This window comes from Petaurus breviceps, unplaced genomic scaffold, assembly GCF_028583685.1.
Source record: "Petaurus breviceps papuanus isolate PSGF00001 unplaced genomic scaffold, PetGlider_PUasm1.0 207, whole genome shotgun sequence".
NCBI classification, from domain to species: domain Eukaryota; kingdom Metazoa; phylum Chordata; class Mammalia; order Diprotodontia; family Petauridae; genus Petaurus; species Petaurus breviceps.
The window spans coordinates 31,437,663-31,450,946 of record NW_027185850.1 but is presented as its reverse complement, the minus strand read 5'-3'; the positions used below and the strand labels follow the sequence as shown (position 1 = coordinate 31,450,946).

The following is a 13,284-nucleotide window of genomic DNA, read 5'->3' as shown; positions in this document are numbered from 1 at the left end:
TGGCCTGGGGCTGAGGATCAGCCGGGCTGGGCCAGGCCCATTGGGAGGGCTGGGGCGGGGCGGCAGCTCCTCACCTGCCCCCCCCCCAACACCCTGCATGTTGCCATTGCCTGAAGAGGCCCTTCCCCCATCCCGTACCTCCTCTGCCTACGCATGCCCACAGCATAGGTACATACATGTGCACTCACATGTGTGACATCTGCATGCACCTAGATAGGGCTGGTTACTGTGCACGCTCTGGGCTGGGCCTCATAAGGTCAGCTTCCTGTTAAAATACCAAGCCAGCTCTGGCTGTGGACATAACCTGCTGGGCTGTCCCTGCCTCCTGCCCCCCTTGCCCTCACCACTGAAGCTGAGACCCAAGGAGAAGCAGCAATTCCCTGCAGAGTTAGCCATCTATCCAGCAGACCCTCAGGACTGCTCTCCTAATGCAGACACCCTGGGAAGCTGGCTTCTTCCTGGCCCTGAGAACCCACCCATAGGACATCTGGGGAACCTGGTCTCTTCATTTTGGGGTCAGGCTCCCAGTCTTGTCCTCCAAGCCCCATCTGTTCCTCTTGGACTCTGGAAGGCACTTTCCCTTGGGCCCTGGGCTGGGTGGTTTTTCTCCCTGTTCTCTGGGGATTGTTGCCAAAGCTTGATGGAGCCTATCCAAGAAAGGGAGAGAGGGAGAAAGCTCCTGGTTCAGCTCAAGTTTCAGGATGAGAGCCTCTGGCCAGGCCTTCCGGGCCCTGGGGCCGTTCACTTACTCAGTTTTGCTGACTGGGCTTAGAGAGTTCAGAAAGCACTCATCAGCAGGGAGGCAGGGGCCGTGGCGGCAGCAGCAGAGTCAGCTCTGGGCCTGTCCCTCCCAGCCAGCCTCAGAGGCTGCTAGAGACAACATGTAAATGCTTGGTGGGCGGCAGAGCTGAGTTTCTAAATACTGGGGGGGCTGCCCAGGGTTTGTTTGGCCCGGGTAATTATATCTCACGTCTCCAGGCTTTGCTTGGCCCAGGAGTTTAATTAGCTTGCCTGTGGTGATGCCGCTACAAGGTTATTTATCAGAGGTATTTTGTCCTGGGGCAGTGGATCCCTCCCTTCCCCTGCCTTAATGTTGTGGTATTTTCATCACAGAAATTTCGGGGAGTGAATGCAGATTGCCAGCAGGGTGGGCTCTCTCCACCTTTCTCCATTAGCCTGTCACTGGGTGAATGCTTATGTCTCCCTGGCCTCCCTGCCCCCCCCCTTTTATAGGGGGTTGTCAGCACAGAAATTAGACTTTAAAAGTTATAGCTGAAATCAATTCCAAAACAGCAAGGCTCTGTTTACAAAATTGGGGCATCAGCAACGTACATGAGAAGTCTGGCAGAACCTTGGTCTTCTCAGGACAGGTGCCCTCTTCCCTTAACTGCTCTGGGTCCTGGCTAGGGAGCTATTGCTTTAGGGGCCAGGCCACTGTGTGAGGAAGGAAGGTGAAAGGGGGCCCTTGGCAGCCTGGCCTGGACACTGACCCCTACTGTTCAGCCTTGACTGAGGCTCAGACCCAGCAGCCTGATAGCAGCCCCTAAGGAAAAGCAGGCACAGAGCCGAGAGGAGTGCATGAAGGCATTGTGAGGATTGCAGAGAGCAGGGCCAGTGCTAGAGAGGCCTGGGCTTCCAGGGACGGCTGCAGAGACCTGAAGAAGCTCGATGGGGCCTGAGCCCAGGGGAAGGGGATGGAGGCCGTCTGGAGGGGAAACTGGCTAGGAACTGAAGATCCTGAGGACCAGGCTTCCGTGGGAGCCATCATTTAGTACTGCTGGACAGCCCAGCCCAGCCTAGTAGGGAATAACCCTCCCAACAGAAAAAGCAGAGCCGACCTTCTAGGGTTCCTGATTAGGGTGGGGTGGGGTCAGGTGGGATGGGGGGACCTGTACCTGCAGGGCCTGTCTCAGCAGGACAAAGGATGGACTCTTGTTCCACTTGGGCTCAGGTGACAGCATCAGGAGCTATGGGGAGTGGGAGTTAGGGAAACAAACTGAGGATTAGGGTCAGGAAAATCTAATCATTTCCCGGTATGAAAATGGCTGCCACAGCTGTCAGAGGCATCCTTGTTCCTGAGGACTGGGGATAGGATTTGTGGTGGTCCTATCCCTGGGTCCCAGACCTTGGTGACCTCTACTGGGGACTAAGCATCATGGGGCACTCCCAACTCCCCAGCCTGACTGTAACCTTGGCTTCCAAAAGGATTGTCCTGATCCAACTTTGTTCATCCAAATAGGAAATACTACTGATTTAGAGGGAGATCATGGAGAGAACCAGACAGGCATGGGCTCTGAGGGTGGGTTGGCCTAGCAAATACTGCTAGGAGCTTGAGCTAAGCCTCAGCCCTGACAGCAGGGGAGACCAAAGGGATTTGAACCTATGTCTCCTTGCCCCTGAGCCCCTAGGACCATCATTCATTGTGGAGGTCCTTTTGTCCAGCTCGGTGCTGGCTTCTGGGGTTATAGAGACAGAAAACTGTTCTCTCTATGTCCCAGGTTCCCCTCAGCTCAGGTGAACATTGCAAAAGAAAGGGTAGTTCAGGATCCCAGCAAAGCTGCAGGGAACCCAGGAAGGCCCTGTCCCAGCTGGAAAGTCCCGGCTCTCAGAGCTGACAAGGCTGTTAGAAACACCCAGTCCAGCACACACAGAGCAAGCTCTCCCTGTCTGGCATTTTGGACACATGGTTGTGCAGCTTCTGCTGGCAGACCTGTCAGGTCCAGAAGTTCACTAACTGCCTCCTTGGAGACAACTCTGAGGACTGAGGAGTCAAGGGAAAGGCTTTCAGGGCTTGGGAAGCAGGCTGAGGCATGGGGTAAAAAGGACCTTGGCTCATAAAGCCATAGAGTGCCAGGTGTCAGTACATCAGGCTGGGCCACCCAGGTGTAGGGCTGCCAAGCCAGGGCCATTAGGAGAGAGACCCTGAAGAGCTTAAGAGAGAGGAGGGACATGGGCAGGTCTGGGCCAGGGGCCTTCAGAAGGCATGTGTGAGTGTACCATCCAAGAGAGAGTCCACAGGGATAGGCGTGGGCTGGGTCCAAAGAGGACACACACACACAATAAGGCTGCAGAATGGCAAACAAACCCACGGCCTGCCTCTGCCTCCTAATCAGAGTTCCACGTTGGGCACTATGCTGAGCTGGGCACCGCATTCCGGGTTCTGGGTCAAGCTGTGTACCATATTCTGTGTTCTAAACTGGATTGGGCTCAGGGCCAGGGAAAGCAAGTCATGAACTGTCCTCGAGGAGTCAGAAGAGAAGGAAGGAATGGACTCCATGATCCTCTCTTTCTAGTCCTGTACTCTGCTAGCTGCTGCCCATAGATGAAATGCTAGGGTACTCTGCTGCCTAGGCTCTCTTCTGACACTGCTACCCTCTTCCACACCCCCATCCCATCTGGAGTCGTTAGTACTTCCTTTAGATAGATCTCACATGTGTAAAGACCCTTCTCTCACTTCCCCATCCTGGCTCCCATCTCCCTATAGACCATGAACGCTTTGAGGGCAGGGCCTCAGGGTTGCTAATTGGGTACGCAGCAGATACATAACAAACCCTGGGAGAGTGCTGGCACGGAGCCCAGACCAGCGAGGGGTGCTGTGGGCAGGGCCTGCAGGTCTCAGGCCTCTGGCTCAATCAGGAAGGGGGTAGATGTGGATGCTGTAGGGCGAGGGGCCTGACCTGGAGTTGGGGAACCAGGGCGGGGAGGGGCAGCCCTTCGTTGTAGTTCTGGGAGTTCCCTCTGCATGCCTGCTTGTGTGCCTGTGCATGGCTTCTTCCAGACCAGGCTGAGTGTGGCTCTCTGATCCTTTCTCCTGGCTGCCCACTTGCTCAGCCGCCATCGAGGCCGTACCTGTTGCTGCACCCCATCCTACCAGTCCGCCCTAGATCTCCTGCATGCCAAGGGTGCAGCATGTGTTGCGCTGGCTTTGGAGGCAGGGAGGGGGGAATGTTAGGGTCACGTCCCTGGGCCGAGCACCTCAGGACACCTTCTGATCCAGGAAATCTTTACCCGATTTTCAGCCCAAGCCCTGCCCCCCATGCCTGGAACCACCCCCTCCATCATGTTAAACCCATCGTCATGCCCATTGAGCCCGCCCCCTCCCGTGGACTTATGGCTCCCATCACTTCCTGTAGCCCGTGGGCTGGGCTCATGCAGGGTCCCCACCCAGGGTACCCCAAGACCCGGTCAGCCCTGCCTTCCCCTTACCACCGCATATCCTCTTGACCTGCTCCCCTGGCCAGGCCATTGGCCCCCAGGAGGTCAGGGTATGAGGCCCCTGAAGTTGCAGGTATCCTCCATCTGGCCTGTCACTTGGTTCATTTGAATGAGGCCAGAGAACTGTCCCTGCCCAGGGCTCCTCTCTTGCTGTGGGGAGGCAGTTGGCACAGATCCTGGCTCTGTTCCTCACCAGCTGCGGGACTCAAGGGGATCTTCAGATCTTGGGGTCTTGCTCTTCTGACTCCAGATCACTGGGTGGGTGCTGCAGGACATGGAGGTCCACTGACCCCACCCCTCCAAATGAGGGACCCCTTACCTCTAAACACGAGACCTGAGGAGGGCCCTCCAGGCCTGAGAATGTTGGGGCTGTCCCCAAAGAGGAGATAACTTGGAATGGGCTGGGAAGCTGAGGCTACCCTGAGAGCACAGGTTGGCCCACGGCTGCCAGGACAATGAAGGGCATCCAGGGGGAAAGAGGGGCAATCTGGGTGTGGCCTTTCCCAGCCTGGCCCACAAGTCTATTGGGCCCCTCTCTTCCTGCAGTGCGCCGGGTGGCTCCCCGTTTCTCCATCCCCCCCAGTAACCATGAGGTGATGCCTGGGGGCAGCGTGAACCTGACCTGTGTAGCAGTGGGCGCACCCATGCCCTATGTCAAGTGGATGGCTGGGGCTGAGGAGCTCACCCGGGAAGATGAGATGCCTGTCGGACGGAATGTTCTGGAACTCACCAACATCATTCAGTCGGCCAACTACACTTGTGTGGCTATATCCTCCCTGGGTCTGATTGAAGCCACTGCCCAGATCACTGTGAAAGGTCAGCTGGGCTGGGCCAGAGGGCAGTGGGGCAGGATGGGGCAAGGAGGGGCTGGAAACTGATGAGAAGGGGAGGGAGATTAGGACCAGCCTTTCCATCCTTCCCCTTGGACATCTGTGTGTGTGATATTAACCTGGAAGGTCTACGTGGGAGAGCCCCCCAGGCTCTTTTCTATTTAGCATTTTTCTTGGTGACCTGGGTGAACGCCCTGCATGGTTGGATAACCTCTCATCAGATATGAGAGTACAATATGAAGGTGGGAGGGAGAGCTAAGACAGTGGATGACTGTTGGCAGGTTAGGATGAATGTAAACTGGAAGGAATGAGGTGAGAAGAAAGCATTCAGCTTAGGTCCAGAGAGGCGCCCTCCGAAGCCCTAGATGGCCTGGCGCAGGGCAAGGGAGGGGGGGCAGAGTTAGCCAGGCATTGTTTGCAGGACACAGCCTCAAGGGTTTGGCCTGACTTTTCATCCCTAGGACCTGTAAACGAGCCCTGGGCTGGGTGTGTGGGGGTGCCATCACCCCTCCTGCTTCTCTCCATCATCTCCTTCTGGAGCTCCCTCCTTTCCGGGTCTCTGACACTGCTCTCCTCTTGCTGTCTGACCCCTCCTCAGCCTCCTTCACTTTCTCTTCCTGCAGGTCACACCCTTTAGCTGTGGCTGGCCCCCAAGCCTGTGACCTGGGCTCTGTTCTCCCTCCACACTCTCAGTGGGCTCCTTACCCCAGGAATCACTTAGCATTCCCACACAAATGATTCCCAGGCCAGCCCTCACCTCTCTGATGAGTCCAGTCCCCCATGACCAGTTGCTTGTTGAACTTCTCAAATTGGAATGTCCAAAATCAGTCCATTCTTTCCCTCCTTACTTTTCCCAACTTCCCTTATCACTGTCAAGGACACCACCCTCTTCCCAGTGACCCAGGCTCCCCTTTGGTGCATCCCCTTGGCCTCACCTGGTACGGCCAAGTGAGGCACTGGATCTGGCCCGGGGCCTGGAGGAAGACCCGATCAGCTAGCAGTGGAACCCTGGACGAGTCACTGAGCTGCTCTCTCTGCCTTAGTTCCCTCATCTATACAATAGGGATGATAGTAATGGCAGCTCCTCCCAGGGTTCTTGTGAGGCTCAAACGAGCTCCCGTGTGTAGAGCTCTTAGCACGGTGCCTGGGTGTAGTCGATGCCATCTAAATGCTTGCTGTTATTGCCATGAGCCATACCGTGCTAAAGAAGCATTGGTCAGCCTTGGTCACCAGCCTGGCACGTTACACAGACCTCAGGAGGTAGCCTGGTGATGTGGACAGTCCAAATGTCATGTTGTTTCATTTGTTCACTGGATGAAGAACCTGGAGCTGAGAGAGGGAAAGTAATGACAGTGCCAGAGATGGAAAGTGCTGGAACAGGACTTGAAGCTGCCTCTCTAGGCTCCAGGTCCTGTGTCCTGTGCTGCCTCTCCCCTACTAGGCTGCTCCGGGCTGAGGAGGCTCTTGGGGTTAAGTTGGACCAGGTCGGGTGGTGCTGACGTGCTCCTCTCTCCTCAGCGCTGCCCAGGCCTCCCATCGAGCTGGTGGTGACGGAGACCACGGCTACAAGCGTGACCCTAACCTGGGACTCGGGGAACGCAGAGCCTGTGTCCTACTATGGCATCCAGTACCGGCCGACAGCCGGGGCCAGCACTTTCCAGGATGTGGATGGTGTGGCTGCCACACGCTACATCATCGGAGGCCTCAGCCCTTTTTCAGAGTATGAGTTCCGTGTGCTAGCCGTAAACAATATAGGGCGTGGGCCACCCAGCGAGCTGGTGACAGCCCGCACTGGGGAACAGGCACCTTCCAGCCCGCCACTGCGCGTGCAAGCTCGCATGCTGAGCGCAAGTACCATGCTTGTTCAGTGGGAGCCCCCAGATGAGCCCAACGGCCTGGTGCGCGGCTACCGCGTCTACTACACTCCAGACGCCCTGCTGCCCCTCAGCTCCTGGCACAAACACAACACGGACGACAGCCACCTGACCACCGTGGGCAGCCTGGTGACCGGCATCACCTACAGCATCCGCGTGCTGGCGTTCACTGCAGTCGGCGACGGGCCGCCCTCACCCCCCATCCAGGTCAAGACTCAGCAGGGAGGTGTGTGATGTGGACCTGTGGGCTTTCTGGAGGATAGAGCTCTTTCCCCTTTCCCTCTGGTCCAGGGGCGTCGCTTAGGTGGAGGGCTTCTCCTGGTCTGGGCACATGTAAAATTACAGCCCTGGCCCTGGCTCAGGCAGGGCAGGCTTGAAGTGGGCTAATAAACCTCACAAGGTAAAGGTAGTAAAATCTCATACTTGAATCCCAAAAGTTAGCTGCCAAGTATGAATTGTGGCAGGTGTGCTACCCAGCAGCTCACCTGAAGAAGATCTGGGGGTTAGTAGACTGCAAGCTCAGTCTGAGTCCATGGGGCAGTGTAATGTAGTGACTAAGGAAGTTCGAGCCTTCCTAGTCTTTAGTCTGACTAGGGAGGTGATGGACTGTCCCACTGTAACATGCCTGGTCAGTCCACCTCTGGGGGATGTCAGAGTGGGCCTCGAGTCTATGCCATAAGACAATCGGGTGAAGGACCCGGGGGTGCACAATGTGAAGAGGAAGGAGGGCTCAGCCCTGCTTGGCCCCAGGGCAGAACAGGGGCGGGGGGGGGGGTACAGAAGCAGATTGAGTCTGGACGTCAGAGAAATGTTTCCATGGGCAGGCTTGTCCCAGAGTGTCAGGGAGCTGCCCTCCCTAGACGTCTTCCAGGTAGTGACGATCACTTGCCAAGGGTGAAAATCGATGGGTGCTGGTCTGGGCTGCACTGAAAGCCTCAGCTAGTTCTGTTGGGGTGATGGGATCAGCAGGGAGGGGCCGGGTGCTGCTGCAGGAGGAGCTGACCATCTCCTGTGGCCCGTTCCAGTGCCAGCTCAGCCCGCAGACTTCCAGGCCGAGGCCGAGTCAGACACTAGAGTCCTGCTCTCGTGGTTGTTGCCACCCCAGGAGCGAATCACCAAGTATGAGCTGCTCTACTGGGAGGAAGACGACGGACCCCAAGTGAGCAGGGACAAGGGGTGGGGCAGGGGAGAGACTCAGTGGGCCTCAGTTATTCAGTGTACCCATCAAGGAGGCAGGATTACTTTCTGAGACCCCAAGAACTTTACTGGAGACCAAACCCAAGGAAGGAGTGGTCAGAAAACCTCTGGGCTCAGATTGGCAAAGGTCATAAGTGAGAGAAGTCCCCGTACCAAGCGGCTATGGGGACTGCCCGGGCATCCCAGAGGCTCCAGATGTAGCACCCCCATTCTAAAGCAGGATAAACTGAAGAGTCGGGGGTAGAATGTGGAGGAGTCAGCATTGTGGATAAAGGGAGAAATCCTTCAATGAGGAAATCTAGGAGCCAGATCCTCGAGAGGAGGGATGGAAGCGATCTTGGCGTCCAAACGGACTAGAGACCAAGTGTGGGGAATAGGACCCAGGCTGGGGTCCTTGTGGAGGAAGCAGGGCCTGGATGACCACTCATCAGGGCTGTGGGGCCTCTTCATGTCCCCTATGATTCTCAGACCTTGTAATCATCAACAAGATGGGAGCAATAGAAGGTTCTTCCCCAAGGCAACGTCAGGCCTGCCCTCAGGGGCTCCCAGTCTGAAGGGGGAGATGGGGAACAGGAGAATCAAACCCCAAGAGGGACGACTGCTTTGTTGAGTAACTGGTTCCTTCTGTTCTTCTAGCAAAAAGTGACCTTTGACCCCACTTCATCCTATGTCCTGGAGGACCTGAAGCCAGACACCCTGTACCACTTCCAGCTGGCTGCCCGCTCAGACCTGGGTGTTGGGGTATTCACACCCCCCATTGAGACACGCACACAGCAGTCTAGTAAGTGTCCTGAGCCTCGACTCCTGGTCTTACTAGGGCTTTCCCAAGGCCTGGGGCACACACTCCCTCTCCCAGCCTTCATCTTCCTCGAGGCAGCTGAGACTTGGGTTTAGGGCTCCTTCAGAGATAAGGAGAGAATCCGGTAAGTGACCTCAAGTCCGAGATGGAGCTCGAAGGCCCCCAGCCCTCCTCCCCTCCCCCCAGCCCTGCTCCCCATTTCCCCTCCCCCGCCCTCTTCCCTTCCCCACCACCCTCCCTATCTCTCCCCCTTCTCCCCTCCCTCTCTCTCTCCCTCCTGCCATTCCTCTCTAGGATAGCTTTAGAGTTCAGGAGTGTCATTCAGCCTCAACTGGCCTCTTTGGGTCTTGCTGCCCACCTCCTACCTACCCCCCAACACATCATTGCTCCTAGCTGTGTCCTGCAGGGATGAGCAGAACAGGTCTGATCCTTGTGATGGTCTTTCAGACCTTCAGGGTCAGCTTTCAAGTACATCCAGACCTTTTAACAGCTCCTCCTCTGACTGGGTGCATCCATTGGACACCATCTGTAGCTGGGGAGCCCCAAAGATGTGTAGGAACAGGAAGGGCTCCCCACATTCACCAAAACCTTTCCTCTTGGGGACAGTTCTGTTGTTAGTGAGTTTTCCATGGTCTCATGAGGCCAAGCAGAACAAGGCTGGTCAGGTTCCCTCCTCCACATGCTTGTAGCTGCCATGTCCCCTCTCCCCACCCCACTCCAGTCTTCTCTGGGCTGCATATACCCGCTTACATCCGTGGCTCCTCATGGGACCTGATGTCCATTTCTCCCCACATCCTGCTCCTCTTCTCTGAATATTCTCTTGCTTGTTAATAACTTCCCCAAAATGTACACCAACCTTCCCCCCCCCCAACTGGACATAATCTTTCTAAGGTGATCTGACCAGGGTAGGGGACAACAGACCTGTCACTTCCTTGTTTCTGGAAGCTCTGCATGTCTCTTAATGCAGCCCAGAGCTTTCTTGACTCTCATTCTTTCCATACTGCTTATTTGGTGGGCTTATGGTCCACTGCAACCCACAAGTCCTTTTTTATAGCCATTGCTCTTTTTTGAAAAGCTTTCTCCAGGGGCAGCCAGGTGGCTCAGCAAGTGAGAGCACCGGCCCCAGAGTCGGGATGACCTGGGATTGAATCTGGGCTCTGATACTCAGCACCACACCCAGAAATAACTGGCCGTGAAACCTTGAGCAAGTTACTTAACCCCAGTTGCTTAAAAAAAAAGAAGAAGAAAAGAAAAGCTCTCTCCAGACATAGAGCACCTGGAAACACTTTCAGGACCTCTAACATGTCATTTAGGAGCTTAAGTGTTTGATAACCCTAGGGGTGGCCATCAGCTCCCATTTAAAAGCATTTATACTCACAAGGCTTCAAAACACAGAGCAAGTTTTATTTATACTGTGAAGGGCACAAATCTGAGCCCATAGCACCAAGAGATTCCCTTCATCTTTCAGGGAGCTTTTGCCTTCTCTCAGGGACCAGTGCAATACCAGCCCCACCCCCCAACAAGTAAAAAAGGTTTGAGTTGCTAGAGGGTCAAGGGGACCCCCTTCTCAGTTGGTCCTACTGCCTTAGGAACCTGAACATGGGGCCATCCTATGACTTCCCTAGAATGTGTTCCCCAGCACAGGCCAGGATTTGAGGTTTGTTTCTCCCCAGCAGGTTCTGTGCCCATTCTCCTGCCATCTTCTTGTCAGCCACCAAGCAGGTATTCTCTACCTAGCCTGTCCATCACTGCCTGATCCTCTGTTTCTGGCAGGCACTGTAGGCCCTTCTTACCACAAGATATCCTCATTCCAAAAATGCTCTGACACTCCCTTGTCTCTACACTAAGTTGGAACTCTTGGTCCAGGTCCCTGATGTGTATGTCTTGCCCTGGCTAGGTGATGGGACTGGCTTTTGAGGCTTAGCTCCTGAGGCTCCCACAGCCTTCTGCCTGCTCATTAGGAAGGCACCTTTTCATCGCTCTGGGTGTGACCGAATCCTTCTTGCTTCTAGCCCCAGGATGATGAATCACTGGCTTTAGCAGCCCTGTTACAGATGCAAAGATTCGCATCCCCATTACACGACTGACTGGTTATCTGAACCCAAGGATAGGACTTTGCATTCATCCCTGTGGAGTTGCCTCCTTTTATATTCTAGCCTGTTGAGCTCCCTTTGGATCCTGACTTTGTGGTCCTGGCTGTTGGCTCTTCCCCCTAGTTTGGTACCATCTGCGGGGGTGGCACCATGTCCCATCTGCCTTTGTTTGGACCAAGGCAGTGTCAACAGTGCCAGAGATCACAGACCTCTGGGGCAGCTCACCAGAGACAACCTTCCATTTGGACATCGGACCACCAGAGGCTGCTCTTTGAGGCCAGTCCTTTGGTCCATTCTGGATCTAACATCTCTAGTTCACTTCTCTCTGCCTTTCCACAAGAAGAAATCCTAGAGACTTTGTCCAATGCAGTGCCCACAAACCCTCTCATAAAAGGAAGGCTGGATAGTTTGGCTTGCCTGCTGCTTAGAGAGTTGGATGGGTTCTTACTGACCCCTAGAATCCAGCCTGTCTTCAGTAAAGTCACCAGCAAGAAGAGGCCGGACCTTGACTGCCTGATTAATCTACAGAAATGCCCAGCTCCCAACCTCTAATCATATGACATGGGCAGGGCCCTTCCCGGCCCTCTCCCACCCTCCTGGACTGGACCCATGCCCCACAAATCAGACTGAATCTTTTTTGTTTAGGGGGAAGGTAAGGCAGTTGGGGGTTAAGTGACTTGCCCAAGGTCACACAGCTAGTAAGTGTGTCAAGTGTCTGAGGCCAGATTTGAACTCAGGTTCTCCTAGCTCCAGGGCTGGTGCTCTATTCACTGTGCCACCTAGCTGCCCCTAAATCAGACCTAATCTGCCTTGACTCCATTCACAGAGACAGGGTTAATTCTCACAGAAGCACCTTTGCACCCTCTTCCGGGGAAAGATGCAAAATGAGTGCTGACTCCAAAGGTCTAGAGGTCTTGACCCTGGGCACCCTAATCTCGCCACATGCCCCTTCACCTGCCCAACTCCTCCCCTCTCCCCATCTCTACCCCTCACAAGTCACTGTGTGTATCTGCCCTAACCCCAACCTGACCCTTGCTCAGGTAAGTCTGCACGTGGGATCCACCCCTTTGTCCTCTTCCCCTCCACCCCCCCATCTCATCTATGTCTCCATCTCTTCCATTGGGGAGGCTCCCAGCCAGGCTGTTCCAGGTTTCTTAACACCATTCTGAGGGTCAGAAGTCACACACCTGACGTGGGACACACTGTCTGATGTCCATGTGCCACAGAGGCGGGGTGGAGGCAGTGACCCACGTGGTAGTGTCTGGAGTAGCCAAGGCAGGGGATTCAGAAAGATGTCCCAAGAAGACATATTTGTGAAGTGTGTATGTGTGAGTATATGTACGTGTCCACATGAGCATGGGTCTGTATGTGATGGTATGGGTGTATGGTGGCAGAGAGGAATATAGGTTGCAATCTATGTGAATGCATGTGTATTGTATATGTGAAGCTTGAGGCAGCCCATGACATCCAAAGATAGGATTGTAAGTTTAGAACTCAATGCACCCTTGGAAGCTACCCAGATAACTCCTGACATTACAGGGGAGGAAACAGACCCAGAAAAGGGGAGTGACTTGTCCAGGGTCACAAAGCCAGTATGTGGCAGAGCTGAACTTCAGTCCCAGGGCCTTTGACCCACTGTGTATGTCTATGCATGTCTAAGTGTGGAAGGACCAGCTGAGTCAGAGTGCAGGGCCAGCGCCCAAGTCCCCATAGAGAAGAGGTGACCTGGGGTGGGATGGCCTGGGCTCCCTGTCACTCCCCAGAAGCAGTTGCCTGGCTGGGCCTGAGACTCCCCTCATCACACCCAGCCCTGCCTGCTGCCCCCTTCATGCTTTACTCCCCTCCATCTCGCCGCTTCCTCCATTTCTGTCCCGCCAGCCCCCTCTGCCCCTCCCCAGGACGTCCGGTGCGTCAGTACCAGCTCTACCACAGTCTGGGTAAGTTGGGTTCCGCCTCCGGCCGCCAGCCGCAATGGTGTCATCACCCAATACTCCATCGCCTACCAGGCGGTGGATGGCGAGGACACTGCCCGACACGTGGTGGACGGCATTGGACCAGACAGCTCCAACCGGGAGATTCAGGACCTGGAGAAGTGGACAGAATACAGGGTGTGGGTGCGGGCCCACACGGACGTAGGGCCGGGCCCTGAGAGCCCCCCGGTGCTGGTGCGCACCGATGAGGACGGTAGGTGCTGCCTGCAAGTGGGGGTGGGGTGAGGGTTTGGGGGGTCAGGGGTGCAGCTGATTTCTCTCTCTCTCTCCCTCTTTTCCCCTCTC

At 55.4% G+C, this 13,284-nt stretch overlaps 1 protein-coding gene across 3 annotated transcripts in view; it reads left to right on the top strand.

Moving 5' to 3' along the window:
* LOC138165067 (receptor-type tyrosine-protein phosphatase F) overlaps window positions 1–13,284 on the top strand; it is a 95,648-nt gene that overhangs the window by 49,578 nt on the left and 32,786 nt on the right. For all 3 annotated transcript variants that reach the window (XM_069093186.1, XM_069093188.1, XM_069093185.1), the window contains exons 8-12: window positions 4,762–5,031; window positions 6,564–7,145; window positions 7,945–8,078; window positions 8,753–8,897; window positions 12,887–13,192. In XM_069093186.1, the coding sequence (XP_068949287.1) occupies window positions 4,762–5,031; window positions 6,564–7,145; window positions 7,945–8,078; window positions 8,753–8,897; window positions 12,887–13,192 (1,437 nt within the window). The remainder of the gene's footprint in view (window positions 1–4,761; window positions 5,032–6,563; window positions 7,146–7,944; window positions 8,079–8,752; window positions 8,898–12,886; window positions 13,193–13,284) is intronic.